General features: G+C 47.1%; 1 protein-coding gene across 5 annotated transcripts in view; it reads left to right on the forward strand.

Moving 5' to 3' along the window:
- Window positions 1-19,146, forward strand: part of PCDH1 (protocadherin 1) — a 126,337-nt gene that overhangs the window by 46,275 nt on the left and 60,916 nt on the right. For 4 of the 5 annotated variants that reach the window (XR_007775599.1, XR_007775600.1, XM_050962996.1 and 1 more), the window contains exon 4: window positions 15,556-15,775. Coding sequence is in view for 3 of the 5 variants with exons in the window: in XM_050962996.1 (XP_050818953.1) it covers window positions 15,556-15,775 (220 nt within the window). In the remaining 2 variants the exon portion in view is untranslated. Of the gene's footprint in view, window positions 1-15,555; window positions 15,776-16,295; window positions 16,454-19,146 lie in introns of those variants that run through there. The other variant, XM_050962997.1, reaches the window with a different exon arrangement.

Genomic DNA, 19,146 nt, shown 5'->3' on the forward strand with positions numbered 1-19,146 from the left:
CTGCCTACGGCTCTGAAGCAGTTGGTGCTGCCCACTGTCGGCAGCAGGGTACTGGCCTGGGTGGAGTTGGGTTTGATCTAGTCTGGCTGTTGCTATGTTTCTATGAATCACTGAACTTGCTGTGGTAGTTCTGGCTCCCCCTGTGCATCGGAATAGTTGTAGCCATTATCTTTGAAAACTCATGGCGATTGGGGGAGGTCCCAGATGACTGGAAAAAAGCTAATGTAGTGCCCATCTTTAAAAAAGGAAGGAGGATCCGGAGAACTACAGACCAGTCAGCCTCACCTCAGTCCCTGGAAAAATCATGGAGCAGGTCCTCAAGGAATCAATTCTGAAGCACTTAGAGGAGAGGAAAGTGATTCGGAAGTTGGCATGGATTCAGCAAGGGCAGGTCATGCCTGTCTAACCTAATTGCCTTCTATGATGAGATAACTGGCTGTGTGGATGAGAGGAAAGCAGTGGACATGTTATTCCTTGACTTTAGCAAAGCTTTTGATACAATCTCCCACAGTATTCTTGCCAGCAAGTTAAAGAAGTATGGATTGGATGAAGGGACTATAAGGTGAATAGAAAGCTGGCTAGATTGTCGGGCTCAATGGGTAGTGATCAATGGCTACATGTCTAGTTGGCAGCCAGCATCAAGTGGAGTGCCCCAAGGGTTGGTCTTGGAGCCAGTTTTGTTCAGTGTCTTAATTAATGATCTGGAGGATGGTGTGGACTGCACTCTCAGCAAGTTTGCAGATGACATTAAACTGGGAGGAGTGGTAGATATGCTGAAGGGTAGGGATAGGATTCAGATGTACCTAGACAAATTAGAGGATTGGGCCAAAAGAAATCTGATGAGGTTCAACAAGGACAAGTGCAGAGTCCTGCACTTAGGACGGAAGAATCCCATGCACTGCTACAGACTAGGGGCCAAATGGCTAGGCAGCAGTTCTGTAGAAAAAGACCTAGGGGTTACAGTGGATGAGAAGCTGCATATGAGTCAACAGTGTGCCCTTGTTGCCAAGAAGGCTAACAGCAATTTGGGCAGTATAAGTAGGGGCATTGCCAACAGATTGAAGGAAGTGATCATTCCCCTCTATTCAACATTGGTGAGGCCTCATCTGGAGTACTGTGTCCAGTTTTGGGCCCCACACTGCAAGAAGGATATGGAGAAATTGGAAAGAGTCCAGCGGAGGGCAACAAAAATGATTAGGAGGCTCGAGCACATGACTTATGAGGAGAGGCTGAGGGAACTGGGATTGTGTAGTCTGCAGAAGAGAAGAATGAGGGGGGATTTGATGCTGCTTTCAACTACCTGAATGAGGGTTCCAAAGAGGATGGATCTAGACTGTTCTTAGTGGTAGCAGATGAGAGAACAAGGAGTAATGGACTCAAGTTGCAGTGGGGGAGTTTAGGTTGTATGTTAGGAAAACTTTTTCACTAGAGAGTGGTGAAGCACTGGAACGGGTTACCTGGGAAGGTAGTGGAATCTCCTTCTGTGACATTGTGCAGTCTATATGGTTGTATAAACATATGATAATGAGTGATGTGATAAACTCAGGACAGACAGCTGCAAGGGAGGGGTAGGAATCAGTCCCAGAGGGTTAAAAGGCTCTCCTCCTTATCAATTGGGAGGCAACTACAGGTCAATCAGGTTCAACTGAGAAAGGGTTACCAAGGTAGCAATTAGAATCAGCTGAGGGGGAGCTACCTGAAGGTAATTAGTATCAGCTGATTCCAACTGAGGGCTGCCTGGGACCTTTTTAAACCCTTCCCTAGGAGGAAGGAGAGGGAAGAGCAGAGAGAGAGAAGGAGCCCTGCTGCCAGGAGTGTAGGAGCAGCAAGACAGTGAGCCTCACCAGGAGGAGAGGCAGTACTCTCTCCCACAAGGGAGTAAAAATACTCTAAATAGGACTGGTGGAGATACAGGGAGCAGAATTCCCTGTGTCCCTAGGGAGACTACAGTACCCAAGCCTGTGTCACCAGACCTAAAAGCAGCAGAGGCTGGGGAGACTGAGAAGGTACCCTGCCACAGTGAATGTAGTGTAACTGCAGCAAAGAGTCCAGTGGCACCTTATAGACTAACAGACGTATTGGAGTATGAGCTTTCGTGAGTGAATACCCACTTTGTCGGTTGCATGTAACTGGAATATGCTTCATGCAAAAAGTCTCTTGTAAGGTATCATTACAAAGCTTATAATCTACTGAGGGTGGTCATCCTATTTGTATAAATGTACTGCTCTTGTAGCTGAAACTAGAAATATGAAATATAACTCTGAGGGCCTATTGTAATTATGCAAAGTGTGGGCCATTAATGGTGGTTTGGAATCTTGGTGACTCCCATTAACCAGGACCATTGTCTGCAGATGGCTGTTTTACCTATAAGTCTTCCTGTATATGTGTGCGCTGGCAAGTGGGTATTGAAGTCTTTCAGTGACATGTGATCATGTAACCTGAACTGGAATCCATCTTTAATCTGGTGCTTTTCCAGTGTGGGTGGGGGGGAGGTGTAACCCAGAGGGACAAAGGGTTCCCACCTTATGCAAAAGATATTAAAAGGGGTGGAACAGAAGAAAGGGGAGAGAGGAAAGCCATCATGAAGAATCCCCTAGCTGCCACCTAATCTGGAACAACAGCTGTACCAGGGGAAAGAATTGTGCCCAGATCTGGAAGGTGTCTAGTCTGAGGAAAAAACTTACTGAAGCATCTCTGAGAGTGAGATTATCTGTATTCAGTTTGATTAGATATAGATTGTGCATTTTATTTTATTTTGCTTGGTGACTTAGTTTGTTCTGTCTGTTAGTACTTGGAACTACTTAAATCCTATTTTCTGTATTTAATAAAATCACTTTTTACTTATTAATTAACTCAGAGTATATATTAATAGCTGGGGGAGCAAACAACTGTGCATATCTCTCTATCAGTATAATAGAGGGAGAGCAATTTATGAGTTTACCCTGCATAAGCTTTATACAGGGTAAAACAGATTTATTTGGGTTTAGACCCCATTGGGGGTTGGGCATCTGAGTGCTAAAGACAAGCACACTTCTGTGAGCTGTTTTCAGGTAAGCCTGCAGCTTTGGGGCAAGTAATTCAGACCCTGGGTCTGTGCTGGAGCAGATGGGAGTGTCTGGCTCAGCAAAACAAGGTGCTGGAGTCCTAAGCTGGCAGGGAAAACAGGAGCAGAGGTAGTCTTGGCACGTCAGTTGGCAGCTCCCAGGGGGGTTTCTGTGATCCAACCTGTCACACCTTCCTTAGAGGTTTTTAAGGTCAGGCTTGACAAAACTCTGACTGGGGTGATTTAGTTGGGGATTGGTCCTGCTTTGAGCAGGGAGTTGGAATAGATGACCTCCTGAGGTCCCTTCCAACCCTGATATTCTATTATTCTAGCCCTGTGCATCCTGTTAATCCTGCTGCTCCTTGTTCTGTCTCAGTTCCTTCCCCGCCCCCCCCCCCCCCCCCCCCCCCCCCGATAGTATTTAACAGTGTCAGGTCAGCTGATTGATGAACTGCAGCTCTGGTTGGTCTTGTATTCACACTGGACTATCGCAGAAGTCTTGTATCTCTGAAGATCTGGGATCTTGAGATGTTCAGGGGACAATGGGGACTTGTGTGAGTGCTGTGGGAAGAGGCCTGATCTCCAGGTCACAATCAATGAAGAAAAAATACCTGGGGATAAGTCACTGAAGGTGTCCAAAGTCACTGGGAGTACATATGCCCTTCGTCCTTCATTGGCAAACACACTCTCTATAACAAATGTGCTCTTTACAGATACCACATTGGGCTGTGAACTGTGTACATCTCACATGATGATCCTAATATGCCAGCATAATGAGAGGGATATTGTGCTGCAGGGAGTGGTGTGAGTGACTCAACAGGGAGTGCTTTTCTCTCTGAGTCAGTGCTGACTGACACCCCAGTATTGTGCTAGGAGTCACCGTGCTGCAGGGAGTGGGTGATTTGATAGAGGAGTGCTGTCTGCTCTGAGTCAGTGCTAATCCCGAAGTACTGAGGAAGGGGTAGTCAATTATTTTTTGTCATAGTCCCCATTTCTTGGTCAAGGTACATTCACGGTCCAGACTCCACAGAAACATTTTTCACATCGCAATAACGATAATAAGTAACTAAAAAGATTTCTCTATTTGTTCAAAACATCTGGTTGTCCACTTTTGACCCGCAGTCCTCCTATTGACTACCCCTGTACTAAGGGATGCTGGGCTGCAGGGAATACTGGCATTTAAATGAGGGTAAAATCAAAGGGCTGATCACTTATGGCCATTAATGATCTAAGGTCTGGCTGCCTAAGAGCTGGAGCATAAGTTCTTTGCCTTGGACAATTTGAAACTAGGTAATTCAAATTCTGCTTCCATAAATCCCCGCAAGTGGTTTCCATCAGATATGAGATTTCTCTTCACTTCTCTCCTTAGATGCTATGTTGCACTTCTGTATACTCGTGTTCTCCCCCAGATGCAGCTGCTTTTAAGTGACAAGTGAAGAAGTCTCCACTTAACACACAGTCAACCAGTGGAACTGTTTGCCAAAAGCTATTGTGAAGGCCAAGACTATAACAGGGTTCAAAAAAGAAGTAGATAAGTTCATGGAGGATAGATCCATCAATGGCTATTAGCCAAGATGGGCAGGGATGGTGTCCCTAGCCTCTGTTTGCTGGAAACAGGGAATGGGTGATGGGATGGATCACTTGATGATACCTGTTCTGAGCTTATAGCAGCACAGTTGCATTGGTGTCAGTCGGGGGATGCTCTGAGGTGAGAGTGGGTGTCAGTCAGAGGGTTGTTCTGAGGTGAGAGTTGAGATCAATTGAGGGCTTGCAGTGAGGTCAGAGTTGGTGTAAATTGGGGGGTTGCTGAAAGGTGAAACTTAGTATCTATCAGGTGGGGATGTTCTCAGGTGATAGTTTTTTTACATCCATGTGTGGAATGAATTTTGTTGTGTGCACCAATATTGAGTTGATGTGTGACACATCACCTTCATATTGGTGCACATAACAAAATTCATATGGTGGGGGTGGGGCCAAGGGGTTCAAAATGTGGGAGGGGGCTCAGGGCTGAGGCAGAGGGTTAGGGTGTATAGCGGGGGTGAAGGCTCTGGCTGGGGGTGTAGGCTCTGGGGTGGGGCTGAGGATGAGAGGTTCAGGGTACAGGAGAGGGCTCAGGGCTGGAGTAGAGGGTTGGGTGCAGGAGGTGAGGGCTCCGGCTAGGTGTGAAGGCTCTGGGCTGGGGCAGATGAGGGATGTGGGCTGTGAGGTGGGTCTGGGGATGATGGGTTTAGGGTTTAGGGTGTAGGCTGCCCTGGGGCTGTGTTGGGGAGAGAGAACTCCCCCCAGCCCTTTCTTGATGCAGCAGATTGGGGCCAAGGAAGAGGCGCCTCCCCCAGCCGTGGCAGCTCTGGGGTGGGCTGGGCTGGGCTGAGCGAGGAGCACCTCTCTCCAGCAGCTTCGGTGGGCCTGGGCTGGGCCGAGAGAGGGGCTCCTCTCCCCAGCAGCTCTGGCTGGCCTGGCCCGGGCTGGGCTGAAGGAGGGGCTCCTCTCCTCCGGCCACAGCAAGTCTGGGGCAGGTCTGTGTTGGGGCCAGCAGGGAGGGGCACCTCTCCCTGCCGCAGCAGGTCCATGTTGGGGAAGAGGCATCTCTACCTGCTGCAGCCTTGAGCCCCTGCAAAGGGCTTAAAAGGCAGCTGCACGGCCATACAGCTTAAAAGAAATTTAGGAGTTGGTGTCAATTGGAAGGATGCTCTGAGGTGAGAGTTGGAGTCAGTTGCGGGGGGTTGCACTGAGGTGAGAGTTGGTAAAAAATCAGGGGGTAGCTCTGAGAGCTGGTATCAAACAGGTGGTTGCTCTGAGGTGACAGTTGGTATCAGGTGGAGGTGATTGTGCTGAGGTGAGAGTTGGTATCTGTTCAGGGGAGGTTGCACTGAGGTGAGAAGTGGCATGAATCTGGGGCATGCTCTGAGGTGACAGTTGGTATCAATGGGGATGGCTGAGCCGAGGTGAGAGTTTGTGTCAATCGTGGATGTTGCTCTGAGGTGAGAGGTGAGAGTTTGTGTCAATCGTGGAGATGTTGCTCTGAGGTGAGAGTTGGTATCTGTGGGGGGCGGGGTTTGAAGTGAGGTGAGAATTGTTCACTCTGAGGGTTCCCTGAGGTGAGAATCGGTATCAATGGGAGGTTCCTCTGAGGTGGGAGTTAGTGTCAATGGGCAGGGGTTGCTCTGAGGTGAGAGCTGGTATCAATTGAGAAGTTGCTGTGAGATAAGAGGTGGTATAAGAACATAAGAATTGCCATACTGGGTCAGATCAATGTCCAATATTCTGTCTTCTGACAGTGGCCAGTGCCAGATGCTTCAAAGGCAATGAACTGAACAGGGCAATTATCAAGTGATCTATCCCATCAACCATTCCCAGCATCTGGCAGTCAGATGCTTGGGGACACAGAGTATGGGATTGCACCCCAGACCATCTTGGCTAATAGCCATTGATAGGCTTATCCTCTATGACTTTATCTTCTTTTGTGAACCCAGTTATAGTTTTGGCCTTCACAACATCCCCTGGCAATGAGTTCTACAGGTTGAGTGTGCCTTGTGTGAAGAAATACTTCCTTTTGTTTGTTTTAAAGTTGCTGCCTATTAATTTCCTTGGGTGACTCCTATTCTTGTGGTTTGTGAAGGGGTCAATAACACTTCCTTGTTCACTTTCTCCACACCATTTGTGATTTTATAGACCTCTGTCATATTCCCCCTTATTCATCTCTTTTCCAAGCTGAACAATCCCAGTCTTTTTAATCTCTCCTCATATGGCAACCGTTCCATATCCTTAATCATTTTTGATGCCCTCTGCATCTTTCCATTTCTAATATATCTTTTCTGAGAAGAAGCAACCAGAATTGCATTCAGTATTCAAGTTGTGGGCATACCATGAGTTGATATAGCGGCATTATTTTTAATGTCTTATTATCTATCCTTTTCCTAATGGTTATTAACATTCTGTTAGGTTTTTTTGTCTGCCATTGAACACTCAGCAGATGTTTTCAGAGAATGACTCCAAGATCTCTTTCTTGAATGGTAACATCTAGTTTAATGCTCCATCATTTTGTGTGTATGGCTGGGATTATGTTTTCCAATGTGCATTACTTTGCATTGGTCAACATTAATTTTTTTCTGCCATTTTGTCACCCAGCCACCCAGTTTTGTGAGATTCTCTTTGTAACAATTTGCAGTTTGCTTTCTACTTAACTATCTTGAATAATTTTGTATCATTTGCAAAGTTTCCCACTTCACTGTTTACCAGTTTTTCCAGATCATTTATGAAGATGTTGAAGAGCACTGGTCCCACTACAGATTCCTGAGGGACATCACTACTTACCTTTCTCCATTCTGAAAACTGACCATTTATTCCTACCTTTTGTTTCCTGTCTTTTAGGCTCATAAGAGGACTTCCCTCTTATCCCATGACCCCTTACTTTGCTTAAGAGCCTTTGGGGAGGGTTTTCTGAAAGTCCAAGTACGCTATATCCACTGGTCCACATGCTTATTGCCACCTCAAAGAATTCTAATAGATTGATGACTCATGATTTCCCTTTATAAAAGCTGTGTTGACTCTCCTCCAACTAATGGTGTTTATCTATGTCTCTGATAACAGACCCAGGTCTGGTTCATGCCCCCAAAGCTGCAGACTTTACCAAAAACTGCTCAGCAAGTCACTTATCTCCAGCACCCAGACACCCAGCTCCCAATGGGATCCAAACCCAAAATATATCCGATTTACTCTGTACAAAGCTTATACAGAGTAAACTCATAAATTGTCCACCCTCTGTAACACTGAGAGATATGCACAGCTGTTTGCTCCCCCAGGTATTAATCACTTACTCTGGGTTAATTAATAAACCAAAGTGATTTTATTAAATATAAAAAGTAGGATTTAAGTGGTTTTAAGTAATAACAGACAGAACAAAGTAAGTTACCAAGCAAAATAAAACAAAACATGTAAGTCTAAGCCTAATCTATTTAAGAAACTGAATACAAGTAAATCTCACCCTCAGAGGTGTTCTATAAGCGTCTTTCACAGACTAGACTCAGTCTTAGTCTGGGCCTAATCCTTTCCCCAGTACAGTTCTTGTTAGTTCCAGCTCAGGTGGTAACTAGAGGATTTCTCATGATTGGCAGTCCCCTTTGTTCTGTTCCACCCGCTTTTATATCTTTGGCACAAAGGGGGAAATTTTTGTCTCTCTCTGGGTTCCTACCCTTCCTTCTAAATGGAAAAGCACCAGGTTTAAGATGGATTCCAGTATCATGTGACATGTTCACATGTCCTGTGAGACTTCTTTACTCACAGGCTGGCACCAGGGACACAGGAAGGCTTACAAGTAAAAAGAGCCATTTACAACCAGTTGTCCTAGTTAACGGGGGCTATCAAGATTCCAAGCCACCATTAATGGCCCACACTTTGTATAGTTACAGTAGGACTTCAGAGTAATACTTCATATTTCTAGCTTCAGATACAAGAATGATACATTCATACAAATAGGATGAACGCACTCCGTAGATTATAAGCTTTGTAATGATACCTTACAAGACACCTTTTGCATAAAGCATTTTCCAGTTACATTATATTTATACTCATAAGCATATTTCCATAAAACATATGGAGTGCAATGTCACAAAGAAATTATGGATGGCAGTGCAGTTCCTCACTGAAGGAGATTCGCAGGCGCCTGACATTCTGCGTGATATGAATAGAAGCAACTTTAGATTGCTTTTGACATTTACAGAGCAGGTGCGTAGAGAGAAGAGCATCACTTTTGGGCTCGGGAAACAAGTACTGTATGGTGGAATCGTATTGTCATGTAAGTGTGGGATGACAAGCAGTGGCTACAGAACATTTGGATGTGGAAAGCCACCTTCCTGGAACTGTGTGTGGAGCTCGCCCCAGACCTGCAGCACGAGGACATCAGAATGAGAGCTGCCCTCTTCGTAGAGAAGCACGTGGCAATCACTGTGTGGAAGCTGGTAACTCCGGACTGGTACCAGTCGGTCACAAATCAATTTGAAGTGGGGAATTCAACTGTTGGAGCTGCGTTAATGCAAGTGTTTAGGGTAATATATTGCATCCTGCTACGAAGGACCGTGACTCTGGGAAATGTGCGTGAAATAGAAATGGATTTGCAGAAATGGGTTTCCCTAACTGTGGAGGGGCGATAGATGGCACACATATTCCAATTTTGGCACCAGACCACCTTGCGATGGAGTACATCAATAGGAAGGGGTATTTCTCCATGGTGCTGCAGACACTTGTGAATCACCATGGGTGTTTCACTGACATCAATGTGGGGCGGTCTGGGAAGGTGCATAATGCACATATCTTCAGGAACACCAGCCTGTACAGAAAGCTACTAACGGGAACTTTCTTTCCTAACCAGAAGATTACAATGTGGGGTGTTAAATGCCCATAGTGATAATGGGGGACCTTGCCTACCCCTTAAAGCTGTGGCTCATGAAATCTTACGCAGGACTCCTGGACAGCAGTAAGGAGCGGTTCAACAGCAGGCTCAGTAAGTGACGGATGACAGTTGAATGTGCAGATTAAAGGTGCACTGGTGATGCCTTTATGGCAGGTTGGACCTCACTGAGGATAATATTCCTATGATCATAGCTGCATGCTGTACGTTGCATAATCTCCAAGAAGCTAAAGGTGAAAGGTTTGCGCAAGGGTGGAGTACGGAGGCAGACTGCTTGGCTGCTGATTTTGAGCAGCCAGATACCAGGTTTGTCAGAAGAGCCCAGACGGGAGCTAGAGGGGAGTCGCATCTTACGCAGGGGTTAGTTCCGAACTCAGCGCGTAAGGTGAAAATCGCCTATAGTCAAACGCTCATTGAATGCAATGGCAGGTGGAATCGCCCGCACTACAGGTAAAGTATTTAAATTGCTATTTTTCTTTTTTTGTTTTGTTTTGCTGAACGCGTATAGTTAAAATTGCGTAAGTTAAATGCGCCTATGGTGCGGCTCCATTGTATGTGAATCAGGGAGGCTTTGAGGCAGCACTTTGACAATGATCACCAGTAACATATATCTCTGTCTGAGTTGCTTTAATGTTACATTACATGTAGTTTTCCTAGGGGGCAATGGTGACATCTGGGGCCTTATATTCCTGTAATAAAGTGATTAAAATGCCTGTGCATGTATTGGCAATGCCTGCAATCTCACCTTGTAGAAAAAAAATAAAGATGATTTACCATTATAAAAGTTTGCTTTTATTGCACAAGAAGCCACACACACAAACACTCATATGCTTGGTGGGAAAGGAGGAATCAGGGAAGGGCAGACTTTCACAGCTGTGTGTAGGTCCAGCTATCGCTGTGAAAATTGTCCCAGCAGTTGGAGTGAAGGGGAAACCATGAAGTCCTGGAAGGTGGAAAGGAATATGCTGGCAGAGTTTGGGGTGGGGGGCATGGAAAAGAGTTCTGAATGTACTGCAGTGGGAGTTGAGCACTAATCTGCTCAGTCTGCATTATCAAGGACTTCAGCCTCTGTGTTTGCTCTTCCATTACTTTAATCATCCGCTCAGTAGCGTCCTTAACAAATGCGTGATTCTCTTTTCTGTCCTGTTGTTCAGCTTTTTTCTGCATTGGAGCACTGCAGGACCTCACAGAACATGCCTGCTTTGCTGTGTCTTGAGTGCATTCTTATCTGGTGGAGATGCTCAGCTGAGATGCATGGGGTGTTCCTGAAGGCCACATCTGGTGAAGCACAGGGGACAATGCACAGAAGCGGGATTGTTAAATTCACACACAGCACTGAAACATTTCTGTTAAATACTGTACATCTTTTGCAACATTGCCATCACTTTCTCACTGACCGTAGCCAGGCATGCATCTCTGCGAACACCCAAAGCATGATGAGTGTTGGCAGGGAGAGGGGGAGAATGGGGCGCTCCACATGGGGAAAACAGCACACACTCTTTGCAAGAAGAACAGGAGTACCTGTGGCATAGAGACTAACAAATTTATTTGAGTATAAGCTTTTGTGGGCTACAGCCCACTTCATCGGATGCATAGAATAGAACAGATAAGAAATGAGTATATATATATATACATACAGAGAAGATACCATACCAGCTCTAAGAGGCTAATTAATTAAGATGACCTGTTATCAGCAGGAAAAAAACTTTTGTAGTTATAATCAAGGTGGTCAATTACAGACAGTTGACAAGAGGTGTAAGGATAGTCTCCTCATAGAGACTGGGAATGGCTGAGTCATTATACTACTTGAATCTATTTCCTTATGATAACTATCCTTATACCTCTTGTCAACTATCTGTAATTGACCATCTTGATTATCACTACAAAAGTTTTTTTTCCTGCTGATAACAGGTCATCTTAATTAATTAGCCTCTTAGAGCTGGTATGGCATCTTCTCTGTATGTATATACTCTTCTTATATGTTCCATTCAATGCATCCGATGAAGTGGGCTGTAGCCTACGAAAGCTTATGCTCAAATAAATTTGTTAGTCTCTAAGGTGCCACAAGTACTTCTGTTCTTTTTTCGGATACAGACTAACACGGCTGCTACTCTGAAACCTGACTCTTTGCAAGGGTTGTAGTGCAACAGTCTAGGGAACAAATTCTAAAATTCTCCCACACTTTTCCACAGGCAGGTGTAATTCTAGCAGATATCTCACTGCTAAGGGTAAGCAGGGAAACAAGGGTACATCTACTCCATGCTTGTGGCTTCCACCCTGCTCACCTATGTGCCACTTTGGTCCTTGCACAAGTGATTGCCGAATGGCCCTGGAAAGTTTCCTACAATGGGGGAAGGAACAAAGCTGCTCTGCCACGGTACCTTCGGCAGAGGATTACTGAAGACCTCCAGGAAACTTTTCTCAAAATCTCTCTGGTGGATTCTCGTGAGATCTCAGTCTGCATCAGCATCTTGCTCCACCATACTGATTAGCTACACAGGGTAATGTCCAGTTCACAGAAACACAGCCAGCCTCCCATATTTCTTATATGAACCCACTTCCGCGCTACACAAGCCACAACCACTTACCAGGAGTCTCATCTCCTGCTTCTTGCTTGCCGGAGAGCAACTGCTGAGACTGGCTAGAAACCTCTGAAGTGGAGAACAGTTCCTGGCTGCCTGCCCCACCAGGCGACCCCACCGGGAGCTGCACATCCTCATCTAACTCCACCTCTTCATCAATAACTTCATTCTCTGGGTTAGGTCCTCTTTCCGCTGCCTCCATGCCCTCTGAAGTATCCATGGGGCTGTTGGCAATCGAGGTGGGGTCGCCACCAAGGATAGCATCCAGCTCCTTATAGAACCAGCAGGTCTTAGGTGAAGCACCTGAGTGATGGTTTGCCTCCCTCACCTTATGGTACACCTGCCTCAGCTCCTTCATCTTTGCTCTGCACTGCAGCATGTTCTGATCATAGCCCCTTTTGCACAAGCATCAAGAAATCTGCCTGTAGGTATCCTAATTCTTACAGCTCAAGTGCAGTTGGGACTGCATAGCCATCTCTCCCCATATATGGAGCAGATCCAATAGTTCTGCAGTGGTCCATGCATTTGCTGCAATAATCCACCATGGTCACCTGGGAAGATGCGATGAGAACTCTCCATGCTGAGCAAACAGGAAATGGAATTTCAAAAATTCCCAGGGCTTCTAAGGGGCGGATGGTTGTTTATCTGGCTGCAGGGCAGTGGAGTTCAAACTGCTGACCAGAGTGGTCAGGATGGGCATTGTGGGACACCTCCTGGAGGCCAGTTAAGGTGATGAAATGAAGGGTGGTGTCTACACTTGCACTTTGTTAACAAAATTGTAGAGGAAAATTTCTCATGAAGGTGGATGTATTTTATCACCAAAACCAGGCATTTTTTTCTGATAAACGTCGCCGTGCAGTGTACACGTTCACTGTTTGAGTCAACAAACAGCAGTTTTGATGACATAACTTAGTAGTATGGACAAGGCCTATGTGTCAGTGGCAGAATTGCGCTAAATTGAGAGTTGGTGTCAATCAGGGTGGGTATTCTGAGGTGATAGCTAGTGTAGATCGGAGTGGGGTTGCAATGAGATGAGAGTTGGTATGAATGAGAGTGTTGTGCTTAGGTGACAGGTGTTATCAATTGGGAGGAGCACTCTGAAGTAAGAATTGGTATCAGTGGCTAGGGTTACACTGAGATCAGAGCTGGTATCATTGGGGACGAGGTTGCTCTGAGGTAAGAGTTGGTATAAATTGGGGGGGCGGTTGCTCTGAATTGTAAATTGGTATCATTCAGGAGGTTGCTCTGGTAAGAGCTGATATTGATTGCAGGTTGTGCTGAGGAGAAAGTTGGTATCAATCAAGGGGCTTATATTGACATGAGAGATGGTATGGGGGGGCACTTTGCTGTGAGATTTTTTGTATCTGTGGGAGGTTGTGCTGAGGTGATAATTTTAATGATCCGGGGATTGCTCTGAGCTGAGAGTTGGTTTCAGTTGGGGTTAATCTGAGGTGAGAGTTGGTACCAATTGGAGTTGTGTGTTACTCTGGGTGTGATAGCTGATGTCAGCTGAGTGTGTGTTCTCTGAGGTGATAGTTGGTATTAATTATAGAGGTTGCTCAGTGATCAGAGTTCCTGTCAACTGTGGGGAGAACTGGTGTCAATCAAGGGGGTTGCAATGAGGTGAGAATTTGAATCACTGGGTGGTTGTGCTGGGAAGAGAGTTGGTATCAATCTGGTGTGTGTTTTCTGAGATGAGAGCTAACATCAATCAAAGGGTTGCTCTGAAATGAAAGTTGGTGTCAATCAGGAGCCTACTGTAAGGTGAGAGGTGGTGTAAATCAGAAGGGTTGCTCTGAGGTCAGAATTAGTATCAGTGTGGGGAGTTTCTCTTAAAATGAGAGTTAAATGTCAAATGTGGGGTTGCACTGAGCGGAGGTGGGATAAATGAGAGAGGTTTTTCTGAGTTGAGAGTTGTTATTAATCGGGAAGTTGCTCCAAGGTCAGAGTTGTTATAAATCCTGGGATTTCCCTCAGGTGACTGTTGCTATCAATCAGAGGGTAGCTCTGAGGTTAGAGTTGATATCGATTGGGGTGAAGGGGAATTGCATTGATATGTTAGTTTGAATCTGAGGTGAGAGGTGGTATCAGTCGGTGCACTTTGATGTGAATGTTGGTATAAGTTGGGGAGTTGTGCTGAGGTGAGAGTTCGAATGAATCAAGGGGATTGTGTTGAGGTGAGAACTGGTGTCAATCCAGGGTGCCCTCCGATTTGAGTGTTGGTATCAGGGGAGGATTGCACTGAGGTGAGGGTTGGTATTAATCGCAGAGTTGCTGTAGGGTATCAATAGTGGGGCTTGCACTGAAGTAAGAGTTGGTATCAGTTGGGGACTTTGAGGTGAGTGCTGGTGTCAGAGAGGGTTGAGGTGAGAGATTATTTCCAACATCTGGAATTGGGACACTGGGGAGGGCTCTGAGTTACTATATAGAATTCTTTCCCAAGTGTCTGGCTGGTGGGTTGCATCCACACACTCAGAGTCTAACTGATCCTCATATTTGAGAATGCCTTCCTTGTATCATAGGGCACTCTTAACTTGCTGTTTTGAAGTAGAGTAAATGATGGATTCTCTGTCACTTGAAGTCTTCAAATCAAGATTTGAGGACTTCCGGAGATTATGGTCCTATCACAGGAGTGGGTGGGTGAGGTTCTGGGACCTATGAAGTGAAGGAGGTCAGACTATATGATCATGATAGTCCTTTCTGGTCTTAAAGTCGATGAGTCTATGTCAATTGGGGTCTCTGAGATGAGAGATGGTTTTAGTCGAGGGGAGACCTCTGAGGTTAGAGGTGGTGTCAGTTGTGAATGGGATTCTGAAGTCTGAGATTGTGTCAGCTGGGTAGTCAAAGATCAAGCAGTTCTGGGACCCTGTTTTGGAGAACTCTGCTGGGGTTCCTCTGAGTTGGAGATTGTGTCTGTTGTGGAAGCAGTTGGCTCTGAGATGAGAGTTGGTGTAATGTAATTCCTGTGGGGGACTGTGAGATCAGAGATGATGTTAGCTGAGGGACTGCTAGTCAGGGAGCATTCTTAGGTAAGAGATTATGCCAGTTGGGGGTTCTCTGAGGTGATATGGTAGTAAGGGAGAATGGGGGGTGATTCCATGGAGCTCTGAAATATGAGATGATGTCTGTTGGGTGATGGGGTGTTGAAGTTAGAGAGAGAGTGTAAATTGGAGGGTGGACTCTGAGGTGAGAGATGATGTTTGTTGAGGGGGCAGTTTCTTTGGTGAGAACTGGAAAGATCCTGAGGTGAGAGATGGTGTCAGTCAAGGGGAGACACCTGAGATGAGGAGAGGTGACACTTGTTGTTGGGAGGGGGGTAAGATTACTCTGAGGTTGCAGACGTTGTCCATTTGGGGACTCATGAAATTAAAGATTTTTTCAGTTGACAGGGCTTAGGGTCAAGAGAAAGCTGTGGTTCTTTGTCCTCAGTGCTCTACTGGGGAGATCAGGTTTCATAACCAGTCCTGATCACACCGTGTGGGTAGCTAGTATGACCTCTTATCTCTTTTCTGTTTTCTTTGCAGCTACCTCATCGTCGAGTGACATTCTCTGCAGCTAATCAGGCACAGGACTTGCAGGACCCCTCACAACATAGTTACTATGACAGTGGGCTAGAAGAGTCAGAGACGCCCAGCAGCAAGTCATCATCAGGGCCCCGGATTGGGCCATTAGCTCTGCCTGAGGATCATTATGAGCGCACCACACCCGACGGTAGTATTGGGGAGATAGAGCACCCTGAAAACGGTAAGAGATCCTGCTGCATGCATGTCAGCCTCCTTCCTGCAGATTGTCTTGGTGCAGGCACTTCAAAAACTCGCAAATCTGCATCCCATGGAGGAGGGATAGGTGAGGGTGGTTAGTAGCCATATTGGGACAGACTTGGACAGCATGAGGCAGGGAGGCCAGAGAAAGTCACAGTTCTGATGGCAAGAGACCACTAAGGATGAGAAGGGGCTCAGCAAGATGGTCACTGGAGAGGAAGAAAGAAGAAAACAGGACATGGGAGGTAGGCGTAGAGGAGTCAAAGTGATGACTGGGGCTGACATGGCACAGGAAGGAGGGGAACCAGAAGGCTCTGATTTGAGTTGTCAGCAGAACATCCTGGAGGATAATTGAAGGGGAGATCTGGGCTACAGTTTGCAACTGAGCCCTTGAGCAAATCACAGCTCTTTGTGTCTTGGAACAAAGGCCAGAGGAGTGTCTGGGTTAGCATATACAATGGTGTTATATGTTAAAACTGGATTTGAAACTCTTGTTTAAACAGACCCAGAGGAGCAGCTGGGGAGAAACAAGATGGAGGGGAGAGGGCCTAGGGGATTCCTTGGTGTAGAGGTGGATATTGAAGCCATGAGAGCCTTCGTAGTGGCAGAGAGGAAGAATACAAAAGGACCATCCTTGGGATAGCAAGAGACATTGGAAGAGGAGGAGACATGGTGACATGATTGTGGCAAACCCATAACAGCCTAACTCTTTTTTATGGCCCCATCAAAAATGTCTCTTTGCAGCCATTGCAGATCATCTGCCTCTTCTCCACCTTAGCCATGGCTTGGGCACTGTTGTTGCCCCTGCCAGTGCCAGGGGTCTGTCTGTCTCCCCTCAACTAATCACTTCTGTCAGGCTAAGTTGCCTCCTCCTGCCAAGGCTCTGGCCGTGTGCCCAATACCTCTCCTCTTCTACCTTCTTCATTCTGGCATTGAGGAGTTTTCCTCTGAAATGAGGCCTCTCATTAAGTGGGCTGCAGAGGAACCTTTGGGGAAGAGCAGGGCATTAAAATTGTTGCTGTAAATTTTCCCTACTGTTGGGAGAGATGGAAATAAGCAGGGGTTCCCTCACTTGGGACAAGGTAGAAAAAGGGTGGCTGTGTCAGCACATTGCTGGGCACTTGCTGTGGCTGGAGCCTGCAGGGGGGCTCAGGCAGCCTAGGGGGTTGGAAAGCCACTGGACCTCTACACTGGGAATACCTGTGGTGAGATGGGGATTGCATGGTGGTAAAGGCTGGTGGGATGGGCCTCAAATCCCTTCTTATTAGTTTCTGAGACAGGGGCCTGAGAGGATATGGCTGGAGTGCACTATGTTCCAGATATTCTGGGCTGCTCAATGGACCTGGGGGAGCACAGTCAGACCAAGTTAGAGCAATCTCTAGCACTGAAGTGCCCCCTGAATCCAGGATGTGCTAAAATGGCATAAAGCTTCCCCTCTGATTGTGGGAATTTCATACAGACCACTTCCTCCCAAAAAGGAGAAACCTTCAGCTTGGAAAAAGGGGAGAAAGGAGAGACTGGGGCCTGTCTGATGGGGTTCTTGGGGTCTCTACCATATGCTGTGTGATAACCCTCAGGTGAGAGCTGGGTGAGTGGAAGGGACTGTTGAGAGACCTGTAAGGAGGATTCTGATATGACACCATGTCAGTTGGGTTAGCAATGGTTGCGTGTCATCAATAATGACAGTGATCACTAGAGGATGAAGGCTGTGTGCCTGTGAAAACAGAGGAAGGGATAGGAAAGGAAGAGAGACTAGAGCTGGACAGAGGAGGTGAAGGAAAGAGAGACAGAACAAGGGACAGATGAGGACACACAGAAGACTGAAACAAGTAGCAGAGCAGAGTTCCCACTGGCAGCATATGGCATCTGCTGGGGAAGATTTTGGTGAGGAAACTAAGGCTCAGAAAGAGGAGGTGACATGCTCAGGCTGCAGAGTCAGCAACAGAATCCTGGCCCTGTGCTTTAGACACACAGTACTTCCTCTGCCTAGTGAGAGCTGCAGCTGCCTTTAGCCTCTGGGGTTCTGACTATTCTGGACTCTTTTCCCCTTCTTAATGATTAATCCTGTTCAGGTCAGTTTCAGCTCCAGCAAAGCTGTCATCAGGCTGTTGGAGAGACCCCTTGACTAGCCAGCAGAGGGAGATAATTTAGGCCCCACTATGTTGTTGATCTCTGAGCTATTCAATTCTCAGCAGGGGAACAGAGTGCAAGGAGTGAGCTAGACCAGTGGTTTTCAAACTGCCGGTTGTGACCGAGTACTGGGTCATGGAATGTAAGGCACTGGGTTGCAGCCAGCTCCTAGATGGAGGGCCACAGGTCTCTGTGTGCTGCTCCTGCCCCAAGCACCGGCAAATGGGAGCAGGGGAGGCTTGTGCGCTAGGAGCCAGACCTGCTGCTGGCTGCTTCTGGGCGACAGTGCGGTCCACAGTGCCAGGAGAGGCAGGATGCCTCCGCTGTGCCGCCCAAGGTAAGGCCACGCTCCAATCGCCTGCCTCAGTCCTGAGCCCCCCCACAAACCCAGAGCCCTTTCCTGCACCCCAAACCCCTCATCCCTGGCCCCACCCCAGAGCCTGCACCCCCAGCCCAGAGACCTGATCCCTTCCTGCATCCCATCCTCTTGCCCCAGCCCTGAGCCCCCCTAAACCCGGAGCCCCCTCCTGCACCCCAAACCCCTCATCCCCACCCCCACCCCAGAACCTACACCCCCCAGCCCAGAGCCCTGAGCCCCTCCTGCACCCCAACCCCTTGCCCAAGCCCAGAACCCCCTCCCACACCCTGAACCCCTCATTCCTGGCTCCACCCCACAGTCCTCATCCCCACACCCCAACCCTCTGCCCCAGCCCTGAACCCCTCCCACACCCCAAACCCCTCATCCCCAGCTCCATTGGGATGTGGGCATCAACAATTTTCTTCAACTCGGTCACCAGAAAAAAAGGTTTGAAAACCACTGAGCTAGACCTTAGAGAGAGCAGGGGACACTTGTTCCGGTTAGTGCCCTGCATCTTTTTTCTGCAGTACCTGAACATGATTCCCCTGAATAATGAAAATATCAGTCTCTGCTTATAAACTTTTCCCCTCCCTCCTATAGTAAGGTGCCTTCACTAACATGCTCACTGCCATGGACAGCAGCTAGGCATGCACATACGCATGTGCACACCACACATACATGCTTACCAACCCACACATGCATGCACACACCATGTTCACATACACAACAGGGCTGAAGAGATACAAAACTCTATTTTGTGGCCACCATCACTTGGCCTGGGTCAAGCTCCCCTCACATGTTAGTCAGGCTCCCTTGTTTCCAGCCGCTGCTGGTACACACACAAACTAGATGCAGAAAGTGTGAGA

The sequence above is a fragment of the Gopherus flavomarginatus genome, chromosome 7 (genome assembly GCF_025201925.1).
Source record: "Gopherus flavomarginatus isolate rGopFla2 chromosome 7, rGopFla2.mat.asm, whole genome shotgun sequence".
Classification (NCBI taxonomy): Eukaryota; Metazoa; Chordata; order Testudines; family Testudinidae; genus Gopherus; species Gopherus flavomarginatus.